This window comes from Melospiza georgiana, chromosome 11 (genome assembly GCF_028018845.1).
Source record: "Melospiza georgiana isolate bMelGeo1 chromosome 11, bMelGeo1.pri, whole genome shotgun sequence".
Lineage (NCBI taxonomy): Eukaryota > Metazoa > Chordata > Aves > Passeriformes > Passerellidae > Melospiza > Melospiza georgiana.
In genome coordinates, this window is record NC_080440.1 from 16,884,090 (window position 1) to 16,906,051 (window position 21,962).

The 21,962-nt window shown below is 58.9% G+C and overlaps 2 protein-coding genes across 4 annotated transcripts in view; one reads left to right on the forward strand and one right to left on the reverse strand.

The window, feature by feature from the left end:
* RAD54L2 (RAD54 like 2) overlaps nucleotides 1–10,550 on the forward strand; it is a 68,860-nt gene extending 58,310 nt beyond the window's left edge. For 2 of the 3 annotated variants that reach the window (XM_058031716.1, XM_058031718.1), the window contains 8 exons: nucleotides 52–151; nucleotides 478–683; nucleotides 1,906–2,081; nucleotides 2,810–3,006; nucleotides 3,119–3,315; nucleotides 3,785–3,874; nucleotides 4,427–4,519; nucleotides 4,732–6,258. In XM_058031716.1, coding sequence (XP_057887699.1) covers nucleotides 52–151; nucleotides 478–683; nucleotides 1,906–2,081; nucleotides 2,810–3,006; nucleotides 3,119–3,315; nucleotides 3,785–3,874; nucleotides 4,427–4,519; nucleotides 4,732–5,720 — 2,048 coding nt within the window. In that variant the 3' untranslated portion in view covers nucleotides 5,721–6,258. Of the gene's footprint in view, nucleotides 1–51; nucleotides 152–477; nucleotides 684–1,905; nucleotides 2,082–2,809; nucleotides 3,007–3,118; nucleotides 3,316–3,784; nucleotides 3,875–4,426; nucleotides 4,520–4,731; nucleotides 6,259–7,798 lie in introns of those variants that run through there. The other variant, XM_058031719.1, reaches the window with a different exon arrangement.
* On the reverse strand, nucleotides 10,469–21,717 carry LOC131087975 (semaphorin-3D-like). Its single transcript, XM_058031720.1, has 17 exons — nucleotides 21,594–21,717; nucleotides 16,703–16,863; nucleotides 15,974–16,036; nucleotides 15,662–15,781; nucleotides 15,249–15,351; nucleotides 15,020–15,148; nucleotides 14,586–14,731; nucleotides 14,250–14,364; nucleotides 14,073–14,142; nucleotides 13,577–13,721; nucleotides 13,278–13,500; nucleotides 13,071–13,159; nucleotides 12,659–12,700; nucleotides 12,244–12,401; nucleotides 11,984–12,048; nucleotides 11,605–11,735; nucleotides 10,469–11,520 (listed from the first exon to the last, which is right to left on the reverse strand). The coding sequence occupies exons 1-17, from the start codon at nucleotides 21,715–21,717 to the stop codon at nucleotides 11,113–11,115; spliced, it is 2,292 nt and encodes a 763-aa protein (XP_057887703.1). The 3' UTR covers nucleotides 10,469–11,112.
* Nucleotides 21,718–21,962: the final 245 nt, after the last annotated feature.

Genomic DNA, 21,962 nt, shown 5'->3' on the forward strand with positions numbered 1-21,962 from the left:
ATCCCCCAAACCTACAGAGCCTTTTACATGTATCTTTAATTCCATTGTCAGGACTGGATGGCAGCACCTCTGCCTCGGAAAGGGAACGGCTGATTAACCAGTTCAATGATCCCAGCAATGCCTCTGTTTGGCTCTTCCTTTTGTCCACACGGTGAGTTGACTGCAGCAGAAGGGCATGGGGGAGGACTCATACTGTGTTCTGGGTGCATGTGGGTTTTCAGTTCTTAACTTCCTTTGTAATGTGCTCTCCGTGGTATGACAGTGCCATCGGCTTCTGAATTCCCTAGGGATGTAGGATTTCAGCCTTAGGCCTCTGAAACAGCTTAACAGTCTTGGAAAGTAAACTCAGGTTTAAAGTTTGACTGGAAGAAACTTTCCATAGACCCTTTATGGACTCTTGGCTGTGATGGTTGTCCCTGCCTAGAGGTTTTGAAAATTGACCATGGCAGCAGTTTGAAATTTGCCTTAATTTTCCAGTGCTGGGTGTTTGGGTGTGAACCTCATTGGAGCAAACAGAGTGGTGGTGTTTGATGCTTCCTGGAACCCGTGCCACGATGCCCAGGCCGTGTGCCGGGTGTACCGCTACGGGCAGAAGAAGCCGTGCCACATCTACAGACTGGTGTCTGATTACACCCTGGAGAAGAAGATCTATGACCGCCAGATCTCCAAGCAGGGCATGTCAGGTGAGTGTGGATGAACACAACGTTCCACTCTCAGCTTTCACTCCCCTTAGCTCCTATGACTCCTGTTTCTGTGGGTTTTGTAACTTCTTTTTTCAAGGTTGAAAAATAGAGAGGTGACAGGCACCATCCCAGGGCTATGTTTGAGTTGGCAGTGACATGGGATCCTGTAAGAAATTCATGGTGATAGAGCCAGCATCCTGCAGCAAGGTTGTGGTCCCAGTCCACTGCTGAGCCATTTACTTCCCCTGCTCGTCTTCTGGTTACTGCAACAGACAGGAGACACAGGAGGTTGCTCATCCTGTTTTCCTTTCTGCCTGGATATTGCTCATCTTAAACTGAGTGTTACTACTTAAATAGTTCTGTGTCTCCGTTTTCCTGCAGTAAGAGAGGGAAAATAGCTAAATTAAAGCATATATTGACACCTTTGACTGTTAGTGCTTGCTTAGGTGCCAAGAATAAATAATTCATTGTGGTTCTGACCTGCCTTTGTACCATAAGTATCTTTTGTGCTGCCTTGTTCCAGTTGTCAAACTGCTCTCACAGAATGTGCAGCTGAGGGTTGTGGTGACCCAATGAGAGCTTTGTGTCCTTCTTTTCTCAAAACTCCAGAGGCAGCAGCCCAGCGTGATCAGCTCAGTTTGCTGTTGTGCACTTGAGGTGGAGTCCCCTGGCAGCTGGCCTGGCTCCCAGGAGAGTCCTGGATAGAGGTGTTTTCTCCATGTGCTCCCATTTGACCTGTTTGCAGGAGGGAATGTTCAAGGAAAACATTCAGGCTCTTGTGAGTGAGGGAATGTGGCTGCTTTTCTGAGCTTTCCACTTTAGTACATAGTTATTAATTTGAACCTTTTTGGTGGGATTTGTGGGAGAACACATGCTGATATGGCTGCAGTTCTGTCCCAGGATGTGTATGTTTACAGCTTGTTATGTGAGATGGGCCACTGTCCATAATTAGTTTTGTGTTCCTGTTTGTCAGGAGCTTGGTGACCTGCACAGCTTTGCTGTGCAGTCTGGAACACAGGCACGTGTCATCCTGACTTAGTCAAACAGGCTCAGCTCTGAACATTATGATTTTTCTCTTTGCCCTGACATTTACAGAATATTTCTGAGGATTGTGTAGATTGCAGGGAGGGAGTTGCATTAGGACAGAAGTGTAGGAAGGGCAACAGGCAAGCAGTGCTGATCTCTTCCCTTGCCTGCTCACTCCTTTTGCTCTCTTTTCCAGATCGGGTGGTGGATGATCTGAACCCAGTGCTGAACTTCACTCGACGGGAGGTGGAGAACCTGCTGCATTTTGTGGAAGAAGAATCTGACCCTGCTCAGCTCTCCCTCAATCCGAGCAAGATGAAGGAGTCTGTTCTACAATTAGCCTGTCTCAAGTATCCTCACCTCATCACCAAGGTAAGATGAACCTGTTTCTTTGCTGGCACTGCCCTGCACAGGCAGGAGTGGGCCTGGAGGAGTCTGGCAGTGTGATGGGGCCATGGTGGCAAGAAGGATGCACCTAGGTGCTGGTGGGAATAGGCAGAAAATTCTCTAGAGAGGACCCAAAGATCCCTGCCCTTCCCTGTGATATCTTCCTCTCATCTATATACACCTCTGTCCTGTACAGACTTGGGGGCAGGTTGTCAGGCACCCCTTTCTTCAGCTTTGTGCTGGGTGTGGAGGTGGCAGTGGAATATCCCAGCTTGCTGCCAGCTCTTCTCCTGGGGTGACTTTAAACTAAAGCTGGAACAGGCAGCACTGGCCTGTGCTGTCAGGAGTGTCACTGGCAGGGTGGTGCTGCAGATTGGGCCTGTGCCAGGTGCTGTGGGGCTCTGGGGGCTGTGTGACATGGTGGTGAGCTCCGTACTTGTGCTCTTGGCCTGGCCAAAGTTCCTGGGTTTTGCTGTGTGCTCGTGGTAAGTGATGGCCTTGGTTGGGCAGGTGATGGCATTAGCTGGCTGTCACCCTTCAAGATGAGCCTTGGGCACATCCATAGCGGTGCCCCCACTCGTGCTTTGCCATGGCCAGCTCTGCCAGCCTGGGATGGAGACAGGCTGCGGCAGGAGCGGGCACTGCCGTTGGGGGTGTGCTGGTTCCCTCTTGTGGTGTGTGGGTGCCAGAACCGCGGTGCTGTGGGGTTGCAGGAGCCTTTTCAGCACGAGTCACTGCTGATCGACCGGAAGGAGCACAAGCTGACCAAGGCAGAGAAGAAAGCAGCCAAGAAAAGCTATGAGGAGGAAAAACGAGCATCCGTCCCTTACACCCGGCCGTCCTACGCACAGTATTACCCAGCCAGTGACCAGAGTCTGACGAGCATCCCTGCCTTTAGCCAGAGGAACTGGTGAGCACCTGCCCCTTCCCTTCTCCCCACGCTGTAGCCATGAAATGAAGGGGCAGATGATGCTTATCACTGTGGGGCAGGTGCTGCACTCTCCTCCCTCCTCTCTCACTAGGCGACCAGCCCTCAAGGGTGAGGACAAACCAGTGGCAAGTGTCCGCCCAGTTCAGTCCACCCCCATTCCAATGATGCCCCGGCATGTCCCCATGGGTGGTGCAGGATCAACCTCAAGTTCCAACCCTGCTGTCAACTTTCCCATCAACTATCTACAGCGAGCTGGTGTCTTTGTGCAGAAGATTGTTACCACCACGGGTGAGTTGCTACTGCTCAAAGTGGGTTGGGTCATGATGCCCATGGTGAACTGAGGATCAGAGTGAGTTGCAGATGCCCATGTGAGCTGTGGACAGATGGGCATCAGAGGCAAAGATACTGTCTCTCTGCATTTGAGTGGTTCCTCTGTGCCTGGAGGAGTTTCCCTGCAGATATATAAGACCCATGGACCTGGTGGATTGTTGGGAGTGAACTTTCCCTGACAGGGCATGCAATACTGTTGCTCATGGTTCTGGAGATGCTGTGCCAGAACAGCATGGCTTTAGCTTCCTTGGGGCTTCTGCTACCTTCTTGTGCTGTGTAGAAATAAACCCAGGGCTTGCTTATAGCACACCACACAGGAGAGACAACTGCACTGCATAAAACGGGGTTGGTGGTGCACCTGCCCTCTCCTGGCTGTGGCTGACATGTAGTTTAATGGACACTATTCTGTTTCTTTCCCCACTGCCAGATATTGTGATTCCGGGTACAAATACATCCACTGATGTACAAGCTAGAATCAGTGCTGGCGAGAGCATCCACATCATCCGAGGGACAAAAGGTAATTCTGTCCTGCTAAGACTTGTGGATAGGGTCCTAGCCAGTGCTAATTAGCAAAGAAAATCATACAAAGGCATGAATCAATCCCTTGAGAAAAAAAGAAACAAGAAGGGAAGGAGGTCTTGAGTTTGCAGTGACTCTGTTGCAGCCCATGCTCTGGGTGTGCTGATGCTGCCTGGCTGTTGCATCTGGGGCTGCTCCTGTCCCTGAGAGGAACTGTTGAACTTTGTGCTCAGTTCTTCCTTCTCACAACACTCACTGCAAGTCCTGAGGCAGCCACACACTTCCTGGTTCTCCCAGAGCCAACTGTTTCCAGTGTGAAGTTCCACATTTCCCACTGGCAGCACACTGGGAGGGGGGGATGTCCAGTCTAGGAAAGCTGAAAGGGTGAAAGGGGAGGTTGAGGAAGGGGCTAAAAGCCCTCCACTGGGCCTATGCAGTACTGCTGTCCTGTTCTTGCCAAGGAAACTTGCAGGCTTGTAGATCCAGGTTCTGAGCTGAGGCTGGAGTTGTAATGAAGTTGTTGAATGAAGTTGTCCTGCCTCTGTTCCAGGGACATATATCCGGACCAGCGACGGTCGGATTTTTGCCATACGGACCACTGGGAAGCCGAAGGGCAATGAAGACCGTCGGACAGCTGCCTCAGGTAGGGGCTTGTGGGTGCTGTGTGGGGCTTGCAGGTGTGCTCTCCTGCTGGAGTGTCTGGAGCAGCATTCCCTGTATTCCATCAAGTCTGTGTTAAGGCTTACCCCACCGTATCCCCAAGATATTACCACCTTCCTTTCCACTGTTCCCTCTTGGCCCGCAGGTTTTTCTCTGAGGTCGCGTTTCTCACCTGCCCCATCTCCTTCTTTGCAGGCTCCCAGAGCTCTTCCCTGGAGTCCACGAGCAATGGCAGACACAGTGCCTCATCCCCGCAGCTCCCCAGCGCGGAGGAGCTCACTCGGCCCATCTCCCCCGACAGCCCCGAGATCATCAGCGAGCTGCAGCAGTACGCGGAGGCGGCGGCCGCGCGCGAGTCCCGCCACAGCTCTCCCAGCAGCACGGCGCCGCAGGGCCACGCCGCCCGCACGGACACCGCGCCCGGCGCCGCCGCCCGAGGAGCCGAGCAGCGCCTGGGGGGTCCCTGCGCGGCTCCCTCCGTGTCCTCGGCCCTGCCAGCCACCAGCCAGCACGGCGATGCCCACCCGGTGTTGGACTTACGGGGCAACAAGCGCAAGTCGACGTCGCCGTCGGCTCCGGAGGAGCAATCCCGGAGGCAGCAGAAGAAGCGCCAGTTGCCGTCGTCCTCGCAGCCGTACGAACACGGGTACCCCGTCTCTGGTGGGTTCACCATGCCTCCTGTCTCTTTAAACCACAACCTAACCCATCCATTTGCCTCCCAGCCAGGAAACTCCTTGTACATGGGCACTGGCTCCTCTTATTACCAGCTGCCCAATTTACTCCCAGACCCTCATCTGGTGTTCCCTGTGACTACTGACCCTCTGCTGACAGCCGGCACCGCCAGCTCTTCTGCTGCTACCTCAGCCACCGCCAGCGTCCCCTCATTCATGCTAAACCCTTCTCTGGCAGGGGTGCTGCCCAATTACTCGCTTCCCTTCACGCAGTCACTCCTGCCCGAGCCCAGGATGTTTGCTCCTTTCCCAGCCCCCGTCTTGCCTAGCAGCCTTCCCAGGAGCATGGCATCTGCCTACCCTGGCTACATGTCCCCTCACTCGGGCTACCCAGCTGGGGGTCTCCTTCGGTCCCAGGTGCCTCAGTTTGAACCCCAGGAGGTCCCAGAGGTGGGATGCAGCTCTAATGACGAGGACAAAGACGACGATGTCATAGAGATCACAGGGAAATAAAAAGGCCCAGCTCCTGCTCGGTCTCAGCTCCGCCAGGAGGCAAAAGTTGCAGGACCTTTTTGGGAGTCAGGATTTTCCCTCTGGGCCACGGCAGTGGGTGGAGAAGGATGCGAAGGGTGTGGCGTGGGGGTGGTTTTGTTCTTTTCATTTGGTTTTGTTGTTTTTTAGCTGTCAAGGATAAGAATTGTATTAGGGGCTGGGAAAGGGGAGAGGGATAGCGTGGACCTTTGAGAGCCGGGGGAGCAAGAGCTGGGGAGGAGGGAAGTAGCAATGCAAACTGTAGGAGTGCCTCCCCCCACGCTCTGTCTGTCTGTCTGTCTCTGTTCTCTGTCTTGTCTGGCCGTGGAGGCTTGGTGTTGTGAGTCACTGCCCTTCTCAGGCCTGGAGGTGCGGGCTTGACCGCTGGCAGGGCCGAGCTCCTTCTCACATGAACTGCCTTATCTGTGAACTTCTCTCACTGCGAGAGGGGTGGGCCGGGGGTGACTCCACCAGACTCCACCTTTGTTGGGGACAAAGTGTTTTTAATGGGGAGGGAGTGGGGAGGCATCTACATTGTGTATGTTGGGGCAGGGAGGGAGGGGATTGATGTCAAATAAAAGAAGAAAGAAAAGAAAAAAAATATAAAAAAAGAAAATACCCCACAATTTGTCACCCTCTTCAAATTCACATGAGACTAATGTGAGTGGAGGGCTCCAGGCAGGCTCCTGTGCCAGGGCTCTGGTGGGGGGCTCCCCCAGGCATTTCTGGAGGGTCCCATCCAAGGTAGGTTGGCCCTGTGAGTCTGATGCCACCTCTATGTGCTAGGCCAGATGAGTGGAGCAATGCCACATGTCTTGGTGGCCATCAGAGGGGAATCCTGCTGACTTCCCTGTATCCTGCCAGGCTGTGTGAAGGCCACGTCTCATCCTGCTGTGGCCCACCAGATCCAGGGATGGGTGGGCTCGCTGCTGCTTCTGAACAGCACCAGGCAGTGGAGAAGGTTGGGAGGGGACACTGGACCAGTGCCAGTTGCTGTTGAATCTGTGACTCGAGAGACTTTCTCCTGCACAGAATCTCTACATTAATTTATTTCATGAAGGCATAATATTTATTGTCTGGGGGAAGTCTTTCTTTCTACTTTTAAATTAATTTCCATATTAAAAAAATAAAAAGCTGGCCTCCAATCATGCAGTGGTCGCTTGTTGGGTTGTCTATGTGGGGACAGAAGCAGATGGTTGACCAAAGCCTAGCCTAGGAGCAAGGGCCTTCTGTGGAGGTGGCCCGTGGCTGACCTGGGTGGCACCAGTTGGATGTGTTCCAGCAGGACATTCTGCCAGAGCAGGGGCTGCTCTGGGTGCTGAGCAGCTGGAGGGAAGATGGAATCCTCTTGTCATGAGGCAGGTGAAGGAGCACATGTGGAAGCCTCCTGTGCTCATTCCCAGTGAGAAGAAGGAGAGCTGTGAGGTGTGTGGAGCTGGGAAAACAGAGCTCTTGCTGGGGAAGTGCCTTTCCCCATGCAGGGAGTGCAGAGCCTCAGCTCTCAGCCTCAGCACCCCAGCTGTTCTCAGGGCCAGGGCTCCTAGGGAGGGACTGGGATACCCAGGTGCAGCTGGACTCGGAGCATGTGTGTGTGTGTGACCACGCTGGGAAAGGCATGTGAAACGCAGGAGCCTCCGTGTCACATCTGGGTATCGCCATGCAGGAGCTGTGCTCGCCTGCCTTGGATGGCCCTGGAGCTGGTGGTGGCCTGTAGGGGGCCCCTAGGCCACGGAGGCTGCAGTCACTGTGCTTGCTGGGACCAACTAGGTGCAGGAAAGGGCAGGATGTCCTGACATCCTCCACCAAAGGGGTGCTGGAAGATGGGGACCTCCCTTCCTTAGAGAGAGGGTTGTGTGTGCACGCGTGTGTTACGGAAACACAATAAAAAATGTTACGGGGCTTTCCTAGTGTCTTTCTCTGTTTAATGGACATTGTCTGTCAAACATAACCACACCATTCATAGAAGCCTTAGATCAACAGTTTAGCTATGCAAATTATTTTAATTATTTTTTTAAAAAAACAAACATTAAAATAGTGCTTTCTTCTTTAACATATCCTAGGAGTTGAAAACCGAGGGGTTCTGAGCAAACTGCTGGACAACTTGTCTTTGGATGCACCATGGAAATAAAAATCAAACCCCCCCACAAAAGTAACAAAGCAAATTAACTGATGGTGTTCATGCAAGTTTCTCCAAAGACTTGACAGTGCTGCATCTGTGAGTCATGCCCTCCTGTGCTCTGTGTGTCCACCTCATGCACTACCCTGTGACACTGATTGTATGACCAGCTTGCCCAGATGTCCGTTGCATCCCTGTGAGGCTGTCAGTTTTCCTGTGGATTTGGGGAATGGACCTAGGCAAGGGCTTTCCTTGTCAAGAGTAGCAAGTGTTGAGACCTGTGGGCGCGTGTGGGAGGTGGGAACATGAGCAGACCCCCAGAGCCCTGCGGCCACCCCAGCCCTTCCTCTGGGGCTCAGAGTCGTGGGGCTCATCCAAAGGACCCTCCCACGTCATCTCTGAATGGGGCCTGTGCTGGGACAAGGTGTGAAGATGTGGCTGGGGGCAGTCAGCACCGTGGTTGGATGTGGTACTGGTGACTGCACACCTCTCTGCTCCTTGCCTCTCCAGGAGAGCGCCCAGGGCTTCCAGAGCAGGCCCTGGCACATCCCTGTGCTGCCACCTGATGCTCTCCAGTGGTGCCCCTGCAGAGCCTGAGCCCTGTGGCTGTAGGAGCTGAGGATGACTGCCATTCTGCTGCCATAGGGTGCACGATGTGCTCCGGGCTGGCTGTTAACCCAGCAGGGCGAGGTGTGAGGGCTGTTCCACCTCCTGTGTGGCCATGGCCTGCACAGCCCTGGCACCCTCCTGTGCTGTGGCTGCTCTGTGCATGACCCACTGCTGGCAAACATGCACAGCCCAAGCAGCTCTAGTGCAGGGGCCCTGCACAGCAAGTGCCCCAGGGCAGCCCCAGCCCCAGCTCTGCCCCAGCCACCAGCCCTGGGCCCCCCTCAGGGAGGGGATGGGCCCTGGCAGAGCCTCGGCTGAGGTGGGCACAGTGATACCCTGACCACAGGGCTGCCATGGGAGCTGGCAGTGGCTGGGGCTGCTCCAAGGCACCTGCTCTCCCACGGTGCCCTGGGAAGGATTTCCTCTGCCCCACAGAAGCCACGGGGGGTGTGGGTTATCCCCAGCGGGAGGAGCTCTCTAAGCTCTACAATTCCCCTCCCATGGGGCCTGCTCTTCTTCCTCATCTGCTCTCCCCAGAGGTTTCTCCTCTCCAGCATATGACTCTGCTGCAGAGGGTTCTCTCCTGGTTTTCCTGAGCTTGGAACAGGGGCTTTACCTTCATGGGTTAAATTCTTCTTTTGCTGCTGAATTTCTGTCTCCAAATGACCTGATGGGAAGCAGCTGCTGGTTCTCAGAGGGGCTGCGGGTGACACTGAGGACAGCAGCGCAGGACTCTCTGCAGAGGGTTTTGGACAGTAAAGAAGATTTCTGAGCACAGCCCAAGGCCAGGGCAGATGTGTGGAGTCCTTGGCAATGGCCAGCTGGCCTCTACGCTGGCACCCAGCCCTTGGCCCTTGCCTTTGGTGGGAGGTTTGCTCTCCTGGGGACAGTTGGGTGAAGGCTGGGTACCGCTGTGGGACAGTGCCATGGGCACGGGGCGGCTGGTGCTGCTCTGTGCCCTGGGCTTGGTGGGCTTGTTGCCTCCACTGCTGCTGTGGCTCCTGGGGCTTCCTGGGGGGCTGCAGGGTGGGCACAATACAGCCCAGCCTGGCCCGTGTTGGGCAGGATCTGCTGCACATTGTCCTGGAGTGTCCGGGAGGGTGGGGAGGTTGGGTGCAGCTACTTGGAGAAAGCAAATGTTCTGGCAAGCAAAGGGTGGGATTTCCATGGGGTCTTCACTAGAAATTATGTGTACTTTGACTTAATGATGTCTGTGAATCATAGAATGGTTTGGGCTGGATGGGACCTTAAAGATTGTCTTGTTCCAGCCCCCCTGCCATGGGCAGGGACACCTTCCACTAGACCAGGTTGCTCAAAGCCCTGTCCAGCCTGGCCTTGGACATTTCCAGGGATGGAGCAGCCACAGCCTCTCTGGGCAACAAATTCAAGAGGCTGAAGGAGCGAGGATTGCTGCTGGTTTGGGGGTGGCTTCCAGGCCAAAAGGGACAAGTGCAGCAAATACCTTCACAGCTGGTATTTCTCGCCACCCTGGAATAAATTTTGTTGATCCAGTCTTGGAAGGATCATGGGTGAGGGAGGGCTGGGGTGGGGGGCAGAGTTTGAACAGGGACCATAGTCCAGCTAGATTCCAGTGAGGGATGGCTCCTTGCACCTTGGAGCAAGCACTCCCTGTGAAGGAACAGTGGGGCAAGTGAGGGAGAGCAACTCTGCCACCTCCCAGACAACCACCACTGCCTCATGGTGCCGCTTTGTGGTGCCCAGCTTGGAGCTGGAGTCTGGCACATCCATGGGAGCCTGAAGGAATCCATCACTGAGTCTCATTGGGGTTTTCTCTTGGTTTGGGTTTCTTTTTCTTTGTTTTTTTTTTCTTTTCTTTTCTTTTTTTACTACCGCCTTAGTTTGTGGCCTGTCTTGTTGTGGTTGGAAAGAGTATTGCTACCGGGCGGGTCGGTCGGTTGGCCCCACGCATGATCATGTGCTTCCCTCTTCTCTCTGTCTAACGGGATGTGCTCGCCTGATCTCCCAGAACAGAGACTTTGAACAATTTGTTGTTTATATGATGTATTTATTTTTACTTGTGTTTCATGTCATTTTTTAAAAAAATAATAAATTGTAAGTTGGTATAACTGCCTGTTGCTTCTCTGTTTTTTTTCCCCCAGTAAAATAAAGGTCAAAATGAAAAAAGGAAAGTGGTGTTGTTTGAAGTGGGTTGGAGCTGGGCTGGGCATGAGCATCTCTGCACATCTGGGGCCCAGCCTCAGCCAGAAACGGTGTCCTGCTGCTTCCAGCAGCACCTGGGCTCCATCCACACCTCGGCAGCCACCCAGGTGAAAATCCTGCTGCCTCCGGAGCCGGGGGAGGCATCACACGGCCGGCCCTTGCCCCTCCCTGTTCTCTGTGCTTATTATTGCTGCGGCTGATCGTCAGTCAAAGCCAGGGAAAGCAAGGACAATAAATATTGTGCAGGTAAATAGCTCTGAGCCTCGGGGAGGCGGCGCGGGCTGCATGCCGGGGCCCCGGTGCCCCGTGGGGCGCGGAGAGGCGGCGGGGCTGGCGGGGGCTGAGGTAGTAACAGCGAGGCGGCTCCGCACGGCAAGGCCAGAGCGTCCCGGAGCTGGTGCCGACGTGCGAGGAGGGCCCTGGAGAGATCGGGGAGGGAGCTGTGGGCAGCCCGGGCCCCCTCTGCCCTCACAGGCGCTGCGGGTGCCTCCGCACCCGGCCGTTCTTGCTGTCCGGGGCCTGGTGCTGCCACTTGTGCCAGGCCCGCTGCCGCTGCCGCTCCTGCAGCCGCAGGGCATTGCAGTAGGCATCCAGGCTGGTGCCCGGGGCGCCCAGGGCCCGCGGGAAGCCCTTGGAGCCCGGCTGCAGCTCAGTCCGGGGCCGGGGGCTCTGCTGGGTCCCTCCCGGCTCCTTGCTCCGTTTGTACGGGGGCAGCTCCGCGGCCTCATGCCGGATGAGGCGGAGGCTGTAGCGGGTGAGGAGCCGGGAGAAGGAGCGCTCCACCGCCTGGCACTCGTAGGTGCCCACGTCCTCCCTCGACAGCTGGCGGATCAGCAGCCCTTGCTCCAGCACCAAGAAACGTCCGTTGTTCCTGACCTGGGGCAAAGACAGAGCTCGTGGGTCAGTCCTTGGGAATAAAAGCCACCCCTGCTCCCGGTCCCTGCCGCCCTGTCCCCGTACCTCGCTCGGGGCCGTCTCCTCGCCGCGCCGCACCAGCCAGCGCACCGTGATCTGCGGGGAGCGCGCCAGGCACTCCAGGAAGGTCGAGTTCTTCTCCACGCCAAAAACCACCTTGTCCACCGCGGCTATCCCTGCCCAGGGGAGGGGGTGAGTGCCCTGAGTGCGGGCTGTGGGACCGGAGGGAGGGAGGGCAGCACGGACAGCCAGCCCGCGGTAGGGGCACGGGTTTCCCAGCGCAGTCCCTGGGCGCCATGGCGCTCCCCGGGCACAGCTGGCTGCCCCCGCCGGGGCTGGCGCTCCCCGGGCACAGCTGGCTGCCCCCGCCGGGGCTGGCGCTCCCCGGGCATAGCTGGCTGCCCCCGCCGGGGCTGGCACTCACCCTCTGCCGTGTCCTGGCACTGGCTGAGCGGGTCAGCTTTCAGCGCGTCCTGGCAGCGGGCACGCCTGTGGGAGAGCAGAGAGGGCTGTGGGATCCCTCCGTGGCAATGCTCCAAAAAGGGGGGTGGGTGGCAGGCAGGCAGAGTGGCAGTAGGGGTCTGGCTGATGGGTAAAGCTCCGGGGCTGCCGCTTGCCCTTCCCTGCTCCGAACAGCATCACCTTGCAGGGGGATGCAGGGGGCTGGCCCGGGCACACACCCACCTCTTTTCGGTGAGCAGGTGTGGGGCGCAGGTCTTGCTGTCCCAGGTGCAGTAGGGATCCCTGGCCAGGCAGCAGTCGGTGCAGGTTTTGCCGTAGAGCTCACATCGGTACAGGGAGAGCTGGAGCAGCCCATGGGTGCTGCTCACAAACAGCTCCTGCTACTCGGGAAGCAGGACAGGGGCAGTCAGAGCCACGGCTGGGGCTGGCAGGGAGCAGAGCCCTGCCTCTGCTGGGGTGGGGACACTGGGGGACAGTAGGAGAGCGAGACAGAGCCTGCTGTTCCCTCAATGCCCAGGATCCTGTTCCCTAAACGTGGGCCCCCTGGGGCCAAGGGACCCGGCAGAGTGGCTGGGATCAGCTGGCCTCTAATCCCTGTCCCCAGACTGCTTTAGGGAGAAGCAGAAGGGACACTCACCCGCTTTGGTGATAACTTCATGTCCAGGATGGGAGAAGGTACCTGGAGGGGGAACAAGAGGGTGCTGCAGCCACGTCAGTCACTACTGGGTGCCCCCAGGACAGCCTTGTCCAGCAGCCCTGCTTTCAAACCTGAGCTCAGCCCTCCCATTTCAGTGTGAGCTCCAAAGTGCAACCCACATGCCCCCTCAGGGACTGGATGGGGAGCTGGAAGATGACTCGGCTCCAGTCCCACTGGCAACCCTCGGTGTTTTTCTGCTGCCCAGGGCGGCGCCCTCATCAGCGAGGTGAGAACCTCCCTGAGAGCGGCAGTGACTTCTGCAGAGCCCGCAGGGAGGTGCCGCGGCCGCGGGAGGCTGTGTGGTCCCATCCTCTCTCACTTCAGCCCCCTGTGCCACCCTGGCTGCCCGTACCTTAGTGACGCTGATCTCCTCCAGACTGATCACCTCGGGACTGCGGCTCGCCCCGCCGGCCAGGGCCACCTTCAGGACTTTGCCGTCATCTGTAGGGGCAGCGGGCGGAGGAGCTGTCAGGGCTGGAGGCCCCCCGGGCTGGCGGCACCAGAGTGCCACCCGAGCTGCCCGGGGTGGCAGCGCTCCCAGGCCGGGCTGAGCTCCCACCTGTGCCCAGGAAGAGCACGTCGTAGTCGCGGCTCTCCGTGTCCAGCCGGTGCACCAGCAGCCGCCGCAGCCGGTAGGGCACATTGACCCGGAGCAGCACGGGCTGCCGGCCCTGCGGGTACACGGGCTCCCACATCAGCTGGTGGCTGCGCATGAAGCTGATCAGCTCGTCGGGGAAGTCCTTGGTGGACTGCAGGAGGGGGTCGTAGGTCTCGCTGGGGCACTGTGTGACACAGGGGCTGTATTAGGGCCGGCCCAGTCCGTCCCTCTCCCCCTCCAGCTGCTCCCCGTTCCCTTACCGTGCCGGGGCGGGGGTAGGGGACACGGCCCTTGTATTCCACCCAGCGGTAGTCGAATCCCTCCTTGTGTGCGAAGGGGCCGCTGAAGGCGGCTCTCACGGCAGCCATGGAGTAGACGCAGACGGCAGAGCCACTGAAGACGCCGCTGTGGGGAAACACGGGGCTCTCAGTGTCCCCCTGCCCCACGGGGACCAGCTGTGTGCACACCCTCCCCCCGAGCGAGCCCACGCTGTCCCTGGCAGCCCTGGGATCACGCACAGCACCCCAGGGTGACAGGAATGGCTTTGACACAGCCCGTGCAGCCTGGGGGTCACTGACTGTGCCACAAAGCTGTGGTTTAATGATGTGCTGGTGAACCAGCAGCAGGGAAAGCGGGGAAATGCTATCAGCCCTTCCTCAGCCAGCTGGTGCTGGTGCTGCCCTTCTCCCCACAGAGCTCCCTCTGAGGGGGGCAGCATGGTGGGGGCTGCACTGTCCCACACAGGGCCCTGCTCACCTGGAGACCGTGAAGAGCCCAAAGACAAGGGGGTTCTGGGGGTCGCGGGTGCGCAGCAGGAAAACATCCTCTGCAAAGAGAGGCGTGGAGGTGAGGCACAGGATGCAGGTGGGCATCCCGGGGCTGTGCTGGAGGGAGCAGCCCTGCAGGAGCTGCGTTACAGGGCTGGGCACTCACCCAGCTGGTCGAAGTGGGTCTCAGTGCCCTGAGGCCCCGAGGTGGAGCACACCAGGCGGGCCTTCAGGAACGTGCTCCAGCGGTTGATGAGGCCGCGCTTCCCTCCAACATCGTTCTGGCAGGACCAAAGAGCCAGGATCAGTCCAGCCTCTCTGAGTCTCCTCCACTGCTGTGCCCTCCTCACTCCCACAGAGGGACACCCCCAGCCCTGAGCTCTCTGCCTGTGGCCGGTGTGCAGTGACACCCTCACATTCCTCTGCTTGGGATGCTCCTTGGTCCAGAACGGCTAAAAGCCCACCTGGTGGGACAACAGGCCACAGGGTGTTGGCAACTGACCTTGCAGACCCTGGCCACCCTGGCGTGGATGTGCCGCTGCTCCCACTGCCCAGCGTCCATGGCCGTCTCACGGAAGAAGATGTAGACTTTATCATCATTGGGGTTGTAGGTATCAGGGATGGTGTAGGCACCAACAAACACAGGCTCTGAGGGGGAAAGGAGCAGCACAATGTGGCCCTGTGCCCTGATCCCACCCTGTGGTACTGCCCTGAAGCCCTTGGGAACAGTGTGAGGTGGTGAGGGGACACACAGCACCATTCCCAGTGCTCAGGCTGTGGAACATGTGCTGGAGCATGGATCCCACCAGCGTCTTCATCAGTGCTTCCCCCCAAGGAGAGAGGGCCCAGGTCAGAGCTCTGGCCCCAGGGCTGGCCCCAGCCTCTCCCCAGCTGGAAGGAGAGACACCCATTGCCCACAGGCGCCCCTGCTCCTACCGTGCAGCCAGTGGTCCTGGTTCTGCTCCGTGCGGATGTAGCTCTGCTCAGCCCCATGCACCCAGGTCCGGAAGAAGGCAGCGCTGCTGCCCATGAAGTCACTGGAGGTGCCTGAATACAGCTCCCCACCTGCAGGGATGGGGATGTGGATGGGAAGCATCACCATCCAGCACAGATTATTCCCAGCAGTGCCCTCCCAGCCTCCCATCTGCTCCTCCCCCCCTCTTACCAATGAGGAGTCCCGTGAAGGGCTCGTGGGGGCTGTAGGGGCACCGTCCTCGCCCCGATTCCAAGGAGTGGGTCACCAGCTGCATGCGGGGAGCCCGGGCACCCTGCCAGAGCCAAGGGGGAGACGTCAGCCCAGGGGGGTCTGGGAACAAGCCAGAACTTGGGGGAAAGAGTGGGAAGGAAGTTGGTGTCTGTGATGAGTGGGCTCCTCAGGGGGATGCCAGAACCTGGTCCCATGCCCATGGGGACACCCTGACACCCCCAAGCCAGAGCTGCTCTCTCCATGCCAATGCAGGGCCTGCACCAGGCTGGCCACACTCCTGAGGCCCTGGGGCTCCCTCTCCCGCTACTCCCAGGGTGAGGGGTGCCTTGGCACCTTCTGCCATAGGGATTGTCTGTCCAGGGGTCCCTCACCTTGCCCCGGGCTCCCAGCTGGATGAAGGCACAGACGGGCTGGTAGGAGCCGGTGCCGCAGGCGAACACGTGGCTCTGGTTGTAGGGCTGCAGGAGGCGGATGAAGTTGGCACACTCGGTCTGCACAGGGGAGATGTTTGTCAGGGCTGAGCCGTGCTGGCTGCTGGGGGCGCAGAGCCCGGCCAGAGCCTGTCCTGGCAGCTGCTCAGCTGGGCCCGGCTCCGGCTGGCTCCACAGCGCCGTTCCAGGCAGACCCCCAGGCTCCCCTTCGGGCTGACGGGGTTGTTTAATATCTCTGCCAGCCCCACTTACCTCCACGTTCTTCCCTGCCAGCTGGCAGTGCTCGACCTGCTCCCTGGGGGCTGGCCAGAAAATCTGAAACACAAAGACCCGGTGGATGCAGCCCCGCTTCCCTCAGCCTGCCGTGGCAGCCCTGGGAAGGGGCTCAGCCAGGCTCAGGTGCACAGGGAGAACACGGGGTTGCTCTGGCACTGGTCTGACCCCCTCTGAGTCCCCAGTGGGCAGCCTGCCAAAGCAGCTCGCAGTGAACCTGGCGTGGGGACAGAGGCTGGGCGTGCCGTGGCCCACCCAGGCTGTGGCAGGCTCTCCTGGATCCCAGCCTGTGGGAACACCGGGCTGTAGCCCCTTAATGGGATTTTCTTTTGTTGGGCTCTGGCGGTACAGCCGGCCAGCAGGATGTCTTGGGATGACATTAGTGGAGTCACTGCTGCAGCTCCGGAGGCAGAGCAGGGACTGGGTGTGACACAGGGCTCTGGGCACTGCCTGCAGCCCACCCAGGTCACATCTCCTGGCCAAGCCACCCTGTCCCTCCGGCGCCAGCCCTTCCCAGCAGGGCGCAGCTCCACCAGGGACGGGCTGACCCCACTGATTGAGACATCCTGGTGTAAATGTGTCCCTGGTGGGGTTGGAACAGCCCAGTTCAGAGCACATCCACCTCCACGCCCTGGCGCTGGGACAAGGAGTGGTTCCCAGGGAGGAAGAGGCCAGCCTGGCCAGGGCCACCATCCTCCCAGCACTGACCTTCTCAGGCTCTCTGCTGGGATGGTCCAGGTGGAGAAGGAAGATATGGTTTTTTGCTCCCACCATCAGCCAGGCCCTGTCTTCATCCACCAAGAGGGCTTGGAAATCCATCCCATCCCCTGAGGCCAGCAGCAGGCGAGAGCTGTTGGATTTCAGCAGGTCTGAGAAGCACAAACAAGGTGGGAGAAAGAGAAACCCATCCATGAGTGACACAATCTGCAGCCAGAGGCCCCATGGCCCCTCTCTGGGGCAGCTCTGGTTATCTATCCTTGCTCCAAGGGTACAAGACATTCGTGCCACTGCCTTGGCAAAACCCACCACCCTTGGTGCCCCTGAGCTCATCATGGAGCCTCCTCCATGTGCTTAACTGAGGGAAAGAGTCACTCCTACAGAGAACAGAGCTGCTCTGACCTTGCCCTGGCTGGGCTGTTTGCAGGCACAGCGCAGGACAGGGCAGGACAGGGGTTCAGCCTCGGTAGCTCAGAGTGCTCAGCTTCCAGCCTGCCTTCCAGAGGAGCTCCTGGAGCCCCAAAGCCACCCTGAAACCGTGGGCAGAGGATGGAGCAGAGAGGTGACTCACTTGCTGTGACTCCTGGTGTGTTTTCCCCGGGCTTCAGATCAAGAGAATTTATATAAAAAAGGTTTTTTTGCTGTTTGCTGGGGCAAAGCATCCCTCCAAGGAAAGGTTGGATGGAAACAGAGCCAACACAACCTGCTCTGAACACCTTCTGCACCCACCCCTAAGTCTGTGAAGTGGCTGCTGGGGTCTATCTCATGCACAGGCTCAGGCAGGTGGATGGATCCACTGGGACTGACCCTTGCAGGGGAGATCCCCATCTGTGCCTCCAGTGCCACTCCAATCCAGCACCCCACATTTCCCACTCTGTGTCCTGAGGTGCAGCCTAAACCCAGCCTTGGACTGGTTCAGAGAAAGATGCAGGGGTGCCCTGAGCCAGTGCACTCCTCTGGGAGCACAGACAGGGCAGAGGGAGAGGCTCTGCTCTACTGGCTGCAGCTCCTCCCATGCAGCTCCTCCCGTGCAGCAGCTGGGCCACTCTCCAGCCCTTCTGGCACAGTTGTGGCCATGTGGGTGTGTGAGGAGGACAATAAGCTGTTGTGTCTTGGTTAAAACTCCGGAAACAACATCCCTGGGCCAGTATTGGTCCGTGCTGTGCAGTGCCAGGTTTGGGAGGGGTCTGTGGGGCAAGGCCCCCCAGTGCAGCAGCTGCCAGCCCCCGCCCTGCTGCCAGGGATCAAGATGGAGCTTCCAGAAGTCATAACACATCTCTTCCATCTCTAGAAGGGGCAGGACATGGCTGGGGACAGAGGGCTGGCTCCTCTGGTGAGGCTGCTCCTGGCTTTGGTGTAGAGCAGGGTAATAGGAGAGGGAGATGGGCTGCACTGGATGGGGGCTGAATGGAGGTGGAATGTGGCTGGAAACTCAGGGAAACCTGTAAGATCCGGGCTGAAAGTCTGCCCCAAGCCCGAGGGAGTGCAGCAGAGTGTCAGGAGCAGGGGAAGGAGGTGCTCAGGGAAGCTGGGTGGATGCTGTGTGGCCGGGGGGATGCAGTGTGGCTGGGTGGATGCAGTGTGGCTGGGTGGATGCAGTGTGGCTGGGTGGATGCAGTGTAGCCAGGTGGATGCAGTGTGGCTGGGGGGATGCAGCGTGGCTGGGTGGATGCAGTGCAGCCAGGTGGATGCAGTGTGGCCAGGTGGATGCAGTGCAGCCAGGGGGATGCAGCGTGGCTGGGTGGATGCAGTGTAGCCAGGGGGATGCAGTGTGGCTGGGTGCATGCAGTGTGGCTGGGTGGATGCAGTGTGGCTGGGTGGATGCAGTGTGGCTGGGGGGATGCAGTGTGGCTGGGTGGATGCAGTGTGGCTGGGTGGATGCAGTGTGGCTGGGGGGATGCAGTGCAGCCAGGTGGATGCAGCATGGCTGGGTGGGTGCAGCACAGGCAGACGTGCGGCCCCGGCTGCAGGTGCTGGGGACGTGGGCACAGGCACGGCTCCATCCAGAGGGAACTGGCTGCCCCGGGAGGCTGTGTCACTTCCTTCCACTGCTTTTGCAGGGCAGAGGGGAAGCGAGGCCAGAGCTGCGGGCTCGGATGTCCTCTGCTCCCTGCTGGGCCCGGCAGCGCGGGTCCCTGCCCGCATCCAGCAGCCAGGCTGGCTCCCGGCCGGTGCTTCCCTCTCTCCTGCCCCGGGCAGCTCCCGTCATGGCAGGGACACAAATCCTCCTCTGCCAGCAGCAGCTCCAAGCCACATCAGGGAGCTCCTGCTTCTCCTCCTGCTGCCACAAAAACCACACAGCCCTGCTTCTCTCGTGTGCCCAAGGGCTCTCTGGGTGCCAGAGATACAGGGCAGAAGGCTTCCCAGCCATTTCCCACCAGCTGAATAGGATTAACAGATAATTCCTGTCCCTTCCTGCAGGCCATTGTCCCTGCTGGGTCTCCAACAGGGTGGGTGCATCGTTCAACCCTCCTGTGTCTGCCAACGCTCCCAGGACCTGCCTGATGCGGGGGAAATGTCGGGCAGGGCTCTGGGAGGGAGGTTGGGGTGGGAGGGCAAAGGCTCATCCAGTACATGAGTGTAATTAAGGGGAATGGGTACAAGGCTGGTCCCAGTGCATGTCCCTTGCTGGTCACTGTCTGACCTGCACCAGCTCTGTGTGAGGACAAGGTCAGGCAGGGTGCTGGAAGAGCCCTCTCTGCTGCCTCTGTAGAACGTGGGAGAACCCTGGAAGGACTCACTGCCCTGCACTTGCACCCTCCTGCAGGTTAATGACCAGGAGGGTCTGAGCCTGACCCATGGCTCTGCTCCCTCAACAAGGGACATTGAGTGCTGGCATCCAGAGCCAGGAAGCTGCTGCACAAACCCCAGCCTCTTCTCCCCCTTGGGTCATTAGATCCAAACCTGGTGCTGGAGACAGGGAACCAGGGGGGCTCTGCAGCAGCCATGCCATGGCCAAATCTATGGGTGAGCCCAGAGAAACATCCTCTCCTTTGTGTTCACTATCTCCCAAGGCCACGGTGTTTGTCTTTATTGCCGGGACCACTATGGATGGCCTTGTCCCATCCATCATCTCCTCCTGCCCCTCAGCCACAGCCTTCCCCGTGCAGGGTGACCCGGAGCTTCCTGAGGTCACAGCCCGGCTGTGCTGGCCTGTCCCCTTCCCCCTCACAGCCACAGCAGCCCACGGAGCCCAGGGCAGGCTCGGTGCTAAATCGGGTTTGGCCCCTCACTGCTGTTAGCTGATAAGGGCCGTGCAGAGCAGCCCTTGGGGTGATAACAGAGCCCTGTGACCTCCCGTGCTCCGGAGCACTTGCTGAGTGGTGGCAGGCTCTGAGTCCAGCCTGGCCGCAGATCAGAGGCTGCCAGAGGAGCCTGTGCCAGCTCCCGGGATGCTCCCTCAGGAGGAGCTGCCAGGGCTGCTGTGCTCTCCTGCTGCCCAGCCTGGCAAGGAGAGGCTGCCCGGCTGCCCCGTGTGCTGTTCTAAACCCCCTGGGCAGGGCGGGAGCCGCTGCTGCTGCTGCTGCTGGCGCCGTGCCCTGTGCCCCATCCTTCCTGTGCTCTCCCGGCCCTCGCTGCTGTCATTTCCTTCTCTCGGCCCTGCTTACGTGTCCCCCCGAGGCTCTGCCCGCCACCCCCATCCGTGCTGGGATCTGAGGGCAAGGCTGATCCCGTGCATGGACTCTCAAAGCCCTCCTTTTATTTATATATTTTTTCCTAGGGGTTTCTAAACCTAAACTTCCCAAGGCATTGTGTCCTTGAACCTGCCCCGTGCTGTCCATGAGTCACATCCTTCAGCCATTGTTCACTTCGAGCTTGAGCCCTCCTGATGCTGGGAGCTTCCTCTCCTGCCCCTGCCCAAGGCAGAGGGCCCTTGGCATGCCTGGCCCGGGACTCTGGGGGGCTCTGAAGTCAGCAATCCCCTTTCTGTCCAGCTGCCCCAGCAGCCCCATCTGCCTCCTCTGGCTCCAAGGAAAGGCAGGGCTGAGCTGGTTCTGGGCTGGGCTGTCAGCAGGGCCATCTCCTCACACAGATATCCTGCATCCCTGGGAGATGGGAGATCCCCCTGCTGCAGGGGAGCATCTTTCACTGTGCTGGTTGTCCCTGCCTGGAGAGCAGCTTGTCAGGGTGATGGAGTGGGCCAAGCATGGCCCTGTGTTGCAGCGTGATGCCGGGATCATATTCCAATAGCCCTGGAGCCTGGAGTGCCCTGCCCATGGGAAAGCTGCTCCAACCTCTCCAGGTGTGGAGGGGGCTGGTCCAGCCCTCCCGATGGTCACATCCAGGGCAGCACTGGGGATGTGCTGAGCTGCCATCCTCCAAAGAATCTTGCTGGTTTTTACACAGGAGAAGCTGAAAGCAGCTCAGTTGGCCACATCCATGCTGCCCGTTCATGGCAGTGTGAGAAGCTGCCAAGCTGGCAGGGTTCTGCTCTAGCTGCTCGGGCCATTCCCCTCTAGGTGCTCCCTTTCCACACTTCTCTGGGCTGTGTTTTGTGCTACCTGTCAGTCTGCCCTTGCTGCATCTTCAGGTCACCAAAGCATCAGGCTTGAGAGGAGCAAACTGTGCCTGCCCTGAAGAGCTCATCATGTAAACAGAGAGCCAGATGCAGGGAGGAAGGGACAAGTGCAGCAGGGAGATGATCTGCACAGGGGATCAGTCTCTCCTGGCAGAACAGGAGGGTCAAAAGCAGGAGGGCTGAACTGGGGTAGGACTGTGGGGGTGGGAGGCAGAGGAAGAGGCTGGTGAGACTGTCCCAGGGCTCAGTGTCCCTGCGAGCTGAAGGCAGGGGACATCCCCAGGGTACCCAGCTCAGCCCCAGCCCAGGACACAGCTCCCCCAGCCCTCCCAGGCGGGTGCAGACCCCGAGGGACCCCCTTACCTTTGTAGGCGAGGCGGAGGCGTGGGGCGTGCTGCTTCCATGCCCTGCTGCTGCCCAGCTGCTGCAGGAGGAGGCAGAGCAGGAGTGTGGCCAGGGACAGCCAGTGGCCAGGGGCAGCCCTCATGCTGGCACAGGGCACTGGGCAGGGTCTGCCCGTCCTCACAGCACCATGCTCCAGCGCTGAGATGCCACCGCCAATGCCAGCTGCAAACAGAGAAGGGAGAGGCTGCAGCTGTGGGCACTGGGGCAGTGTGGGCACTGGGCAGGCAGCTGTGGCTGGCACCCTCTCACCTTCCACCCCCTGGGGGCTCCAGCACATCCCATGCCCAGGGAGTTCACAGGGCAGCTGTTCCAGCCTGCCCAGGGAAG

Excerpts from the sequence above, each read along its gene's own strand:
- LOC131087975 (XM_058031720.1), bottom strand. The coding sequence starts at position 21,717 with ATGAGGGCTGCCCCTGGCCACTGGCTGTCCCTGGCCACACTCCTGCTC. Across the intron at positions 16,864-21,593 it reads CCTCCGCCTCGCCTACAAAG|ACCTGCTGAAATCCAACAGC; the intron begins GTAAGGGGGTCC and ends TGTGCTTCTCAG. Across the intron at positions 12,402-12,658 it reads TGAAGTTATCACCAAAGCGG|CAGGAGCTGTTTGTGAGCAG; the intron begins GTGAGTGTCCCT and ends CTTCCCGAGTAG.